The 11,792-nt window shown below is 42.2% G+C and overlaps 1 protein-coding gene across 1 annotated transcript in view; it reads right to left on the bottom strand.

Moving 5' to 3' along the window:
• Positions 1-239: 239 nt before the first annotated feature.
• SORCS1 (sortilin related VPS10 domain containing receptor 1) overlaps positions 240-11,792 on the bottom strand; it is a 303,971-nt gene continuing 292,418 nt past the window's right edge. The window contains exons 24-28 of the mRNA XM_086467217.1: positions 8,561-8,660; positions 3,433-3,538; positions 3,098-3,258; positions 1,635-1,753; positions 240-296 (exon numbers count right to left, since the gene is read on the bottom strand). Of these exons, the coding sequence (XP_086323343.1) occupies positions 240-296; positions 1,635-1,753; positions 3,098-3,258; positions 3,433-3,538; positions 8,561-8,660 (543 nt within the window). The remainder of the gene's footprint in view (positions 297-1,634; positions 1,754-3,097; positions 3,259-3,432; positions 3,539-8,560; positions 8,661-11,792) is intronic.

Here is an 11,792-nt window from a genome sequence, read left to right as displayed (position 1 = left end):
TGGAGGGGTGAGGGGAAGGGCTGCAGGAGTGAATAGTGGTACCAGTTCCTCTCCCCCCACCCCCCACTAAAATTGAACACCTGTACAATGCAGTTCCACTATGGTCTCAGTATAATGTCCACATGCACAGGCTTAAAGCTAAAAACCCTTTGTTGTCTGAAGAATTAAAAAGTCCAAATGTAGTGAGCTCTCCTCTTTTTTTAGATATACATATGTATCGGTGTCCTCAATTCAACCATTTACATAGGTAGGGATTTCTTTTGTGCTCTGGGGCTCAGCAGCTGTGGAAATACTTCCTGTGGGGGGAAAAAAAAAAAAAAAAAAAAGTCAGTAAATAACAAGTGCATTTAGCCAAGGAAGATGTTGAAGGTATCACCTTGCTGGCCTTTGGGATTCAGCTGTTCCAGACTGACACATTTCTTCCCAGAAAAGTTTTCTCGTCATTCAAAACACTGAAGGTGATGTCGTGTTTCTTTGCTAATGAAGATGATTCACCCATGTTGAACAGAAGAGGGAGAGGCAGAGCAGAGGAGTGGAGGGAAGGAGGGGTTGAGGTCCTCAGAAGAAATGTGTAACTCATTTGCAATGATAAGGTGTTGGAGATTTCATAAATAACCTTAAGCTTTGCATTTGCAAAAGAAGACCCTAAACCACTCACATCCAGAAAATAGGAACTGTGTTTTTTTTCTGCCAGAGTTTGAAGAGAAAATTAAATGATCCATGAACATTCATTCAGATACCTCCAAGGAAGGATCGCTGAATGTTAGTCAAAGGCGTTGAGAAAACCTGGCTTCTGAACAAGCATACAAAAGAGAAACACCCAATTATAGCCTTGCTTTGTTTTCCCAAAAGAAAGAAAACTCATTAAAAAAGAAATTGCTGATTTCCAGAAAAGGATGAGGTGGTTGTATAGGGGAATGAAGAGTCTTTGCACTTTCTATTCTGTTCACACCCAGGTTCAGACCTTTTCATTTTGTCAGTGAGCTCTGATTCAGTTTCGTCTTTCATCTTACTGACAGGATGGAAAAACACTCTTAGGAAGTTTATTGGACTGATTCCTTCTGATAGAGAATTCAGTCTATGTATCCCATATGTTTACCTTTTATTCTCACCAGTGCTGTTACAGGTGCAAACCAAGGAGTTATAAAAGGTCAGTTTCTGGTTCAATACAGTGTCCAGTAGCACAGCTGAGAAACACACAAAATGCTGGCTACTGTAGAAAGCCAGAAATGCTGTAGTTGCACCAAATGAAAACCTACCCCCAAAACTGGCTTTTGACTACTCTTATCCTAGAGGCTTCGAGGGTTTAGCTTCCAACACCAGCAAGAGCAGTTTTGAAGGTACCTTGAATAGAGCTAGCAGGTGACTGACCCTTGCTGCTTCAGTTCGAGTGACCTGTGAAAACGTACATTTCCCTGCCCCTGGGACAGCATGAACCATGGTCATGACATTCTTTTAGAAAGGGGAAGCTCAAAGCCCATCTAAGTCTAGAAAGAGAATTCCTGACCTGAAATTGGGTGTTTCTCCCTTAGCATCTCACATTGGTTTTGACTTTGAGGCTTCTGGGGGAAAATAACCAAAGCAAAACAAAAACCAAACAAACAAAAAAAGAATTGTTAAAATTTAGGACCCACCGCTCCGGGTCTTGGCTTGAAACCTCTTGGTGATCCACAAGCCTTTTGGAAGTCCTCTGTCCAGACTACCTTGGTTGCATTTCCTTTCCTTGGGTTCTGGACTGTGGCCTGGGGTTGCTCTGTATGGGGAACACCACATGGGAAGGTTGGTTCCCTCACTCCATCCTGTGTTCTGCTAAGCAGGAATGTCCAGGTCTGCTGATTAATAGCTGCTTAAAACCTTTTAATAGCTACCAGAGCTCTCCTTAGTGAACTGGTGAGGAGAGATCAGTATGAGTTGCAGTAGGACTTCCAGCTTAGACATCAGTTTCATCAAGAGACTTTCTTCTTTTTCCTCCCAGAGTGTTTCACAGGCCACAATCTTAGCACATCACATCCCCTCCTTTAACTGCCCTTCCCCTTGCTCACTCTCTGCAGTAGCTATGACTCCAAGCCTGCTTTAGCAAACACTGCCATACATTTTAGGGACATCCTCAGGTGGGATCTAAGGTTTGCTTAAGCTGACGAAATTGTGCAAATAAAGGATCTCAGTTATGACCATGCTTCACTCCTGCGTAAGTCAAAACAGCTTTAAACTTTAATTCCTCTAAAATAGGTCCATGTCCTTATTTGCAGGGATCCTGTGCTGTACCTCTGCTCTGGGCCTGCAGAATTGTCACCTCACAAGTGAAGCTGAGCAATGCCTAAGCAATGCTCGAGTAATGCTGGCTTTAGCAGAACACGTCCCCAGGCTGAAACCTCCCTGCTTTGTCCCAACACTTTTACTGCAGTCAGGGTAACAGAAAACATATAAGCATGAGCAAATGTGTGACTGACCCCAGTATGCCCACTTCAAGTCTATTCACTTAAGGTCTTATGAAAGCCTGCTTTGCAAATTTGCAACCACAGAGGCCTGGGGAGAAATCAGCCTGAGGGCAAACCCAGCTGTCCAATGGTGAGATCCCAGGTTTTGCTCGATTTCCCTAGGAATCCACTGGCTAGCATTGCTGCTGGCAACAAGGTCTGGCACAGCACGAAGGCCACAGCAGTCAAAACATCAGCGAATATTTTAGCTTTTAGATCTGACTTACCGAATCGCCTTCTCACCTCCGTATTCCAGGTGAGGGTGTCTGAAGTTCTCCTGGATGTGGGGTTTAGCCCCGCAACTATATCAGCCCCAGCAAAATAAATTAAATTGCCTTATAGCGCAAGTTAAGTGCTGGCAGGATTTTTGAGAATGGGAGGGGATCTACATAGAGCAACTAGGAGAGAGAAAAAGCCTAAAGTTGTTCCCCTCCCTTTCATCACATGGCAGTGAGGGAGAGGGAAGAGTTAGCAAGGTTTCCTGTAGCAAAACTAAAGTTGCAGCAAAAGAGGATGGGAGGAGGAGTGTGCAGGAATATGGGAAGGGGGGAGGCTGAGAAAAAGGTTAGCCAATTATAAGTCAGAGTCTGACCAGCTGCAGTATGCTGCAAGTTATTTACCTATGGGCTGGACTTCCAACTTCTCATCTACTAGTTGCTCAGGGCCCATCAGCTCACTTTGAGGGACATTAGGTATGCTTTCCCTCTGACTGACTGGACTGACCATCTCTTGATCTTTTTCATTCTGCATCTGTGCATATATATTAAGGCCAGGAATCTTCCTAAAACATTAACAGAAACCATCATTGTGGGGTACTCTGGCAGACGATGCAGTATCACCTTTTACAAACCAAGAAACAAATCACTGCAAAACAGAAAACCCAGCAAAACACAACCCAAACACCTCAGTGAAAGGCATAAATGGGGAGAAGGAAATGGCTCAGGCAGGGTCATACCTTTTGAACTTGTAGATTACAAACACGGCTAGTCCCACAAAAACGACAGAGAGGAGCATCAGCATAGCCGAACCACTGTGACTGGGAGTGAGGTCCACCAGGGGAGCTGCAAGAGAGGGGGAGAAGGTTAGAGCCACCCCCAGCCTGGAGGGAAAGTTGCTTCTTCCAGAAACATAGTTCACTCTCCCCTTATTGCACTTGTAGCAGGCCTTATCTGCCTCTACGCATCTCCAGGGCTTCTCTCCCTTTCTAATCCACCTGGGAAGAAACCTGGGTTCAGACCACTTGTGGTGTGCAACCTGCTCCTTGATGTGAAGTCCCATAGCTTTCTCCTTAGAAGCCTCTATTTTCTGGCCTATTAGAGGGCTGCCTGAATATGTATTCTCTCATACTGCAGACAATTACCTAAGGTAGTTGCAAATGAGGTGCTGGGCTACCAGAACTGGCATTTTCTAGATGGTTCTGGAGCTACCCACAGGCTAAGTTTCCATGTTGACTTTCTATTTCACTTAGAGCTGCTTTGGGTAGCTTCCAATGCATAGTAAATAATGAGCAACTGGCTTCTCAATTTTACTGAAGCAATGATGCTCACCAAATGTATAGTCCTCTGCTCAGTCCTGTTCCTTCCTGACCAGAAGTGACACTGCCTCAACCTCCATGCTTTATCATGGCAAGTTCTTCTCACACCTCTGACATTTTCAGTATGTTCATTTACCCCTTTCTTTCCCCTGGTGCCCTGCTCTCTCTCCCACAAGTCTTCCATGCAACAGAGTGCACAAGTTCAAGAAAAAAAACCCATGAAACAACCGTAATCAAACAAAAAGTCTCTCTGTGCTTCTCCTCAGAGTTTTGCTCACCAGCTTTTCATAGCTCCTTGCAAAATAAGGCCACACAAAACAGCTAGAAGCGTGGCTTTCCCAGAAATACAAAGTAAATTGTATTAACTAGAGAGTTGCCATCATTCATATACACACACATAAACAGAAAGGCATCTAGCATCCAAAAAGGGACAAACATATGTCCAGTAGTTGCAGTTGTTTGTGCAGTCACTAATAAAACATACTGTTCACAGAGCTAACACACACAGCAGACACATCCTCACTGACTGTCTCTATCTGGCATTACACACAGAACAAGGCATAGGTAGTGCCTTCCTCTGCAAGGCACTGAAAGTTAATTGAACCACTGTCATACACATCCTCTTTCTCTTGCGCCTCTTCACATGCACTGAACAAACCCATCCTAAACTAGAGCCAGAAGACACAAGAAGACACACACACACAAGCAAATACTTACTCAGGCACACACATCACATGCACACTCATCACATGCACACGCTTTTTCAGCTGTCACACTTAGACTGATAAAGCCAAAATTTACAAAGAGAAGTGAAAAACCTTCTTCCCACATCAAGCAGGCTATCCTCAGGAAATAATAAATTAATCCTTCCTCCATTGTGGCCTGAACAAAGAAGACGGAGGTGTGAAATGTGCTGAGAGTAACACCTGTCATTCTTGTGTGCTCCAGGGAGTGTACACGCTCACACACAACACACACACACACACACAGAGGATCATTTCTACAGGTTCTGCTTGAACACCTACACCAAACTAGTTTAGATACCTGCACTTCCGTTCCCTGCAGCTCCTCTGCTGCAGAAATTGCTGCTGTGCATGACCAGGCAGACACACATGGGCAGGGAGGCATGGGAACATAAACGTAGGCATATGTATACATACGTGCGCACTTATAAAAACATATGCTGAGGTTTGTGGTTCAGTCAGCTACAGCCCATAGCTGCCCAGAGTCCAACACAGGGTCATAGTGAAAAGGCTGGGAAAGAAGAAAAAAAGCCGATACCATCCTGGCATGCATTAGCAATAGCGTGGCCAGCAGGAGTAGGGAGGTGGTTGTCCTTCTGTAGTCAGCACTGGTGAGGCTGCACCTCAAGTACTGTGTTCATTTTGGGGCACCTCAACACAAGAAAGACATTGAGGTGCTGGAGAGAGTGCAGGGAAGGGCAACAAAGCTGGTGAAAGGCCTGGAGACTAAATCTTATGAAAAGTGGCTGAGGGAACTGGGACTATTTAGTCTTAAGGAGGCTGAGGGGAGGCCTTACTGCTCCCTACAGCTACCTGAGAGGACATTGTAGAGAGACAGGTGCTGGTCTCTTCTCACAGGTATTTAATGACAGAACAAGAGGGAACAGACTCAAGGTGCACCAGGGTAGGTTTAGGCTTGACATTAGGAAAAAATATTTTACTGAAAGGGTTGTGAGGCATTGGAACAGGCTGCCCAGAGAGGTGGTTGAGCCACCGTCCCTTAATGTGTTTAAAGGTTGCTTAGATGTGGTGCTTGGAGATATGGTTTAGGGATGTACTTGGTAGAGTAGGGTTGATGGTTGGACTTGATGATCTCAAAAGTCTTTTGCAACCTGAATGATTCTATGGTTCTATGAACAGATACTAGACCAGAGCAGCACCTCTGGGCCATGGGCATCCCCCTGGATTACTTTCTAGGGACTGCTTCTGCTGCCGGCTTGTCTTCCAGGTTTCCCTGATTTATTTTATTTAATTTTTTATAAAAGCTTGGATTTCAAAAGGACAACTGTTCTTCTTCCTTGACAATCAAAACAATAGATTTCAGCAGTGAAGCAAATCTCTCTTTTGTCAAATTCTAAACTATTCCCAAGTTTTGATGTCATGAAATTGGGCCTTTTATTTAGACAAGCAACTGAGTCATGACCTCTGCAGCTTGATAAGGAGCCATATTCCCTCAAAGACCTCACAGTGGCTGCTCTCTGAGCTTTTTAATATCTGTTTTGGCAGTCCAGGCTCATTTTGCATTCTTACTGAATCATATTTCTGCAAGAGACAAAATCCTGTAGTGTTCCTATAGGACACTGTGAAGCCAGTGACAGCAATTACTCGCATCTCATTAGTGGCTTCAAAGTACAACAAAACCTACCTTGCAGGACAAATGAGTGTTTACACCTATTATGGACAAAAAGTACTCATTCCTGGTGCATGTGTAAATACAAATCAACCCATGCACTTTCAGCAAGCACCAAGACCATGTATTTATACCGCATGTCTGAGCCAGCACCCTCTGCTTCAGCCTGAGCTAGCAAGAAACAGGCCAGCACATCCCTGGAGGCCATATTTAGCATGGCAGTATGCCACACTGCTAGATCCTGCCTTTTGGTTCATTCAGGGCAGCAGACAAGGTTTAGTAGCCCAGAAAAGTGCTACAGTACCTCCACTAACTACCTAGCTTCAGGACTGGAGCTAACCAGCTTCTAGCCAGCTCTGAGCACGGATGGAGCAGGTGGGGACCCTGTGCGCCCCCTTGTGCAGAGATGCCCAGAATTCCTCTCCAAGAAGCTGCAGCACAAAACTTGGATCCAGTTTCATTTTGTATAAAGGCAGGGCTGGATATGTGATTTTAAGTGTCATCTGTTTCCACTACATGAAATCAGGAATGTCCCTTCAGTAGCAAGAGGTAAAGATGAGCCTTTCCTAGGAATATCTCATGTGATTCTTTCTAACTATAATTTTTTAGAAAAGGCCTACAGGGCCAGAGTAGTCATGTCTAAAGGCTCTTTTGGGATTTGATCTTGACTTTAATGAACATTGACCAAAATGGAAAACAGGCATGTGCGTCGGCAGAGTAAATTCCCAGGAACAAATTTCTAAAATGATGAGCAATTGCAAGTAACTCCACATTTGAGGTGCACATTAAGATGCTTTCAGATTAATTTCTTTTAAGGGATGGGCAGTGAGCATTTTCTGAAGTACATATAGTATCATCTGTCATTGTGAACATTTAGACCAAGGATTGTGTCTCTTGATAAGGAGCCATATTCCTAGTATGTATATGTATACATATATATGTATTCCTAGTAAAATGTATATGAATTTAAATCTTAAATGTAAACTCATGCAATTCTTCTGTGTCATGTCTATTACATCTACTGAAGAAAAAAAAAATCAAACAAACTGACTTCTCAAGCTGTTGTTTCTTTTTTTTTTTTCTTTAGAGATTACTCAACTGTGTTGCATCTCTGCTTTTTTATGCTTTTGGTTCTAACATGTGTAAAACTAAGCATCTGATCATCTGTTCCACAGCTAATGGAAAGCTGAAACATGCAGCAATATTCCTAGGGTAGATATTAGCAAGTTCTGCTTGGGAAAAAATGAAATATTGCAAACACCAAGGCTTTTTTCTGGGAAGATTTAAATGCAGTTGAATTACACCCTTTCTTAACAGTCCCTTTTTCCTTCTGTGTATGGACAAGGCAGCATGTCGACAGACACCTGCTTGGGGACACCTGTTCATACCACTCAAAGCTTTTTGGAGAGAAGTTTGCTGGTACATGAGGCTTTTAGTTTGCAAGTTAGTAAAAGAAGCTGATACCGACTGATCTGAATTATCAGCACCTCCTCGAGAAAAGGAATTCCTAAGAATCCTGAACACAGATTTGTTCATCCCATCTCTTGTAATAGTTAAATAGGGCCTGTGCTGTGAAATGAGGGTTTAGCATACAGAATAGAAAGAGATGCATGTAATTAAATATCAGGACTTTGGAGAAGGCTAATTTTGAGATAGAATTAAAGGCCAAACTGTCTAATCTTATGTTTGTGCATATGTAAATTGATTCTAGTCTTTCAGACTGCTGAACCCCTTCTGAACTGTGCTTAGTTGCTTGGAATGTTCGTTGACTCTAGAATATCCAAATATACCCAAGGCTAGCTGGTAACCTTTGCATTGTGTGATCCAGGCTGAATACGCCATGGTGCTGCTCGGCTGTTGAATATTTCAGAGACAGCCAAGAAGTATTTCTCCTGCTACTTATACTGCATTTCCAACAACAGCAGCAAATTCTTGCACATAAGTAAACAAGAGGATTAGCTGTAAATGCAAAAGCCACTATATCTTTTTAGCATGACAAAGAAAGGGGAGGTGAAGAAGGCATTTTAATGTCTGCCTATACACTGTGTTGTTATTGCGACATAAAAATAAGAAATGTTTCAAATACAGCTGTTGGCACACTACTACCATCAAGGAATATATTGCTTGCTCTGCTACAGAGCAACAGAGAGCGTGTACACAGGGAGAGGACACTGACCTGTTGTTAAATGAGCAGCATGGACAAGGATTCGAACCCCTGGCTTCAACTCAAAATGGACCAGGTTTTGGTTCAGTTTCTGGATCAGTGTTTCTGCAATCTGGAAAAAAGGAGAACACAAGAAATTAATTTGTTTCTTGAGCGTCGGTTTAGATTGCCAATAGGTGGGTAGGAAATAGAGCTGCACACAAAGCAAAGATTTTGCAGAGGAACTAGACTTTCCAAGCAAAATTTCCTATCACCTTATGAAGAGGGAGTTTGTAAAAGCTGAATACATCTGTCAGTACTATTGGCTAGCAATAACGAATAGCAACAAGTACATCAGCCATCAACAGCACATCAATGAACTCCATTTAGTATTCAAGCAAAGAGAAGCATTTAAATTGTCACCACTCATTTGCTCACAACAAATAACTTTTTGCTTGTTGAGTGGCCAGCTCCATGATCCTAGGGCATGTTCATAACGTGATACACCTGAATCAAAATGAATAGTTTAAGCCCTTACCCCAGCTTGCACTTAAATTTCAAGTCCTAAAACCAAATTTCACTTCATCCAGCTCTGAGTTTCAAGTTGGCTAATCCTCCCTAATCCTTAAGCATGTACCAGAACCAGCTCAAATCTGAAAGTGTTTACTGACTACAGAGTGTGGCTTAAATAAAATGCATGTTCCATCTATTCTTATGGGATACACACAGAGAGAACATGCTTTTATATTCTCTCTTTTATCGGACAAACATTCCACAGAGCTTTTAGATCACTAGATTATTTTGCCATAACTCTGATGACAAGAATAGAGCTCTAGCAGAAATGAAGCAGGCTATTCCTCCTTAAAGGACACAACAGAAAAGATGAGCATCTGCTGAGATAAGACTACCAGGAAATCTGTATTTGTATAGTGAAGAAGCCAAGCTTTGGTCCAATCTGTTGGTAAACAGCCAGTCACAACCTGCACAGAGCCACTTTCTCCATATCGCTCCATATCCAAGAAGTTCTGGGCACGTTGCCATTAAAAGATAAATAAATCCAGGTAGATTAATCAAGCAATGGAAGCCTAGAGACATGGTGTTGACAGTTTGCTGTGTGTCTTTTGTATGTTCATTGCCAGATGTTTCATGTATTTCACATTTTCTTACAGCAGTGAGCAATTTTGCAAATGAAGATAGCCACTGTCTTGTATGTTGGTTTATTATGGAGAGGTGGCTGTAAAACTGAGAAGAAATACCCCCACCCCATAACCCTTATTATGCAGTTGCTGAGAACATTGTGTTTTTATAGCCATACCAAGATCAAGAGGAATGGTATTCTAGTGCTCACCACTTAATTTAATTTGTTTTAAATAAATCCTTATTCCTTCTTGAAGATTAATGAAAAATTGTCAGAAAAAAAGAACATTCCAATAATTTTTACACCATCTTTTTCATGTTCTTCATTTTTGTCTGGTTGAGTTATTTCAGTAAATGCTACCCAGACATGATTAGATGTTCCTTGGCTATCATTCATCACAGTATGAGATTTATCTGCCTCTTTTATTTTTTTAACATTCTTAATGCTTCTTTCAATACTCTTGGCTTACACACTTCATTTCTGGCTGATGATCACTTGAATAGGTGCCTTTGGTCCAATATCAATTTGGCAATAACTCTTACAGGCATTTTATTTATATTTTTTAATATATCTCTTTAAAGTTTACATTTTTTTCATGGGTGCCAGAATGAGCAGTACATATATTTCTTCCAACAGCAAGAAAAAATACCACCTGCTTACAAAGAGCCATCTGCTGAGCTCAGAGCAGCAGGGATGGTGACACAAGGATGTGCAGTATATGAAGAAAGCCTGGAAAGCGAATTATATCCCTCTTTAAGAATTTGAGCATATTAATAACTAAGATTGATGGCTATAAAGAGTGCTTCAACTTTAAAACTGGAGCAACAGATGCAGATTGCTACACTGTAAACCAGGTACATTAACGGCTCATGGAAATAACGGGAAAAATATCCCGGCTATTTCCAGTCCCAAACATGACCTAACAACTCTCCTCCGTAATTTCTGCTGGAATTATCTTCCTTTGTGCTCTGAGACCCTGATGCTGCTGGGGCAGCTGAGCCTATGAAAAAAGACAACCACAAGACAGTAAACTGAAGAAAAGAGCCAACTACATTGTGTCATGCCTTTTCCACACATTGTGATAGCTGCATAAAACTGTCATGGAAACAGTAGAGGTAAAAACCATACATGATGCCTTCTATACAAAAAGAGGCTTAATGTGATGTATAACTGAGAATGCAGCTAGCAAATGTTGCTATCTAGTATTGGAGAATGGTTTCATCAAGGATTTGGTCAAGAAATGGAAGAATAGGAGAACCTCGAGAAAGTCAAAATGAGAAGGGATCAGAGACTTTGTTGGGCAGCAGTGACATGAAGGAACACCGAGATCTCACCTGGCCTGTCTGAGGACTCCTGTGGCGCAGAGTGAAGAGGGAAAAACGACAGCACTGGCAGGGACATTACAGGTGAGAGGTGCTGTGGCAGCCTCCCAGCAGGCAAGTCAAGTGTGTGAGAGAAAGCTCAACCAATATTCTTGTCTGGTGAGCCGATGAAAAGGAATAATAGGGAGGGGAGAGGCAGTAAGAGTGAAGTAGTAAGGAAAAGGAAGAAAGGCAGAGAGAAAGAGTCACGACTGAAGTTTATTATTACTGTATTGCATTGTTACCTGATCATGAATGAGCATCTCATTGTACTACATCCTGTACAAATGCAACTCAGAATAAAATTATTTCTGCCCGAAACCATCAGTATCTCAGCAGAAGCTTGAAATAGCCATCACTGTTCCAGGACTACATGCAAAGTGTCAAAACAGGCAGAACTCTTCATACTGCTCAGAGTATACAGCACATTTCCTTGGCTCAATTAATTACATGCTCTCACAGTGGCTTTTGGGGTGCAGCTTTTTTGCCTGGGTCTTTGTGGAATCTGAACAATTAAAAAAATTAATAACAGCCTGAGACCTTCAAAAGCACCAGAAGTTCTTGTGAGAATGAGACATCTGCCTTCCTCAGGCAGCTCTGGAAATTCCTAACACACACTTCTGAGGGAAGAACAGATGCATTCAGACATGTTTTTAAAATGTTTGCTGGCTTGGTGCAATATTTTCATTTCTCTTTACGTGGAAAGTCCAATTATTTTTTAAATAGACATACAGACTTTATAAAAAGAGGCAGAAAAATGCATTTC

Source organism: Leptosomus discolor, chromosome 6 (assembly GCF_034619465.1).
Source record: "Leptosomus discolor isolate bLepDis1 chromosome 6, bLepDis1.hap2, whole genome shotgun sequence".
Taxonomy (NCBI): Eukaryota; Metazoa; Chordata; class Aves; order Leptosomiformes; family Leptosomidae; genus Leptosomus; species Leptosomus discolor.
Note: the sequence above shows the minus strand (reverse complement) of the source record. Positions and strands in the feature narration are given on the sequence as shown.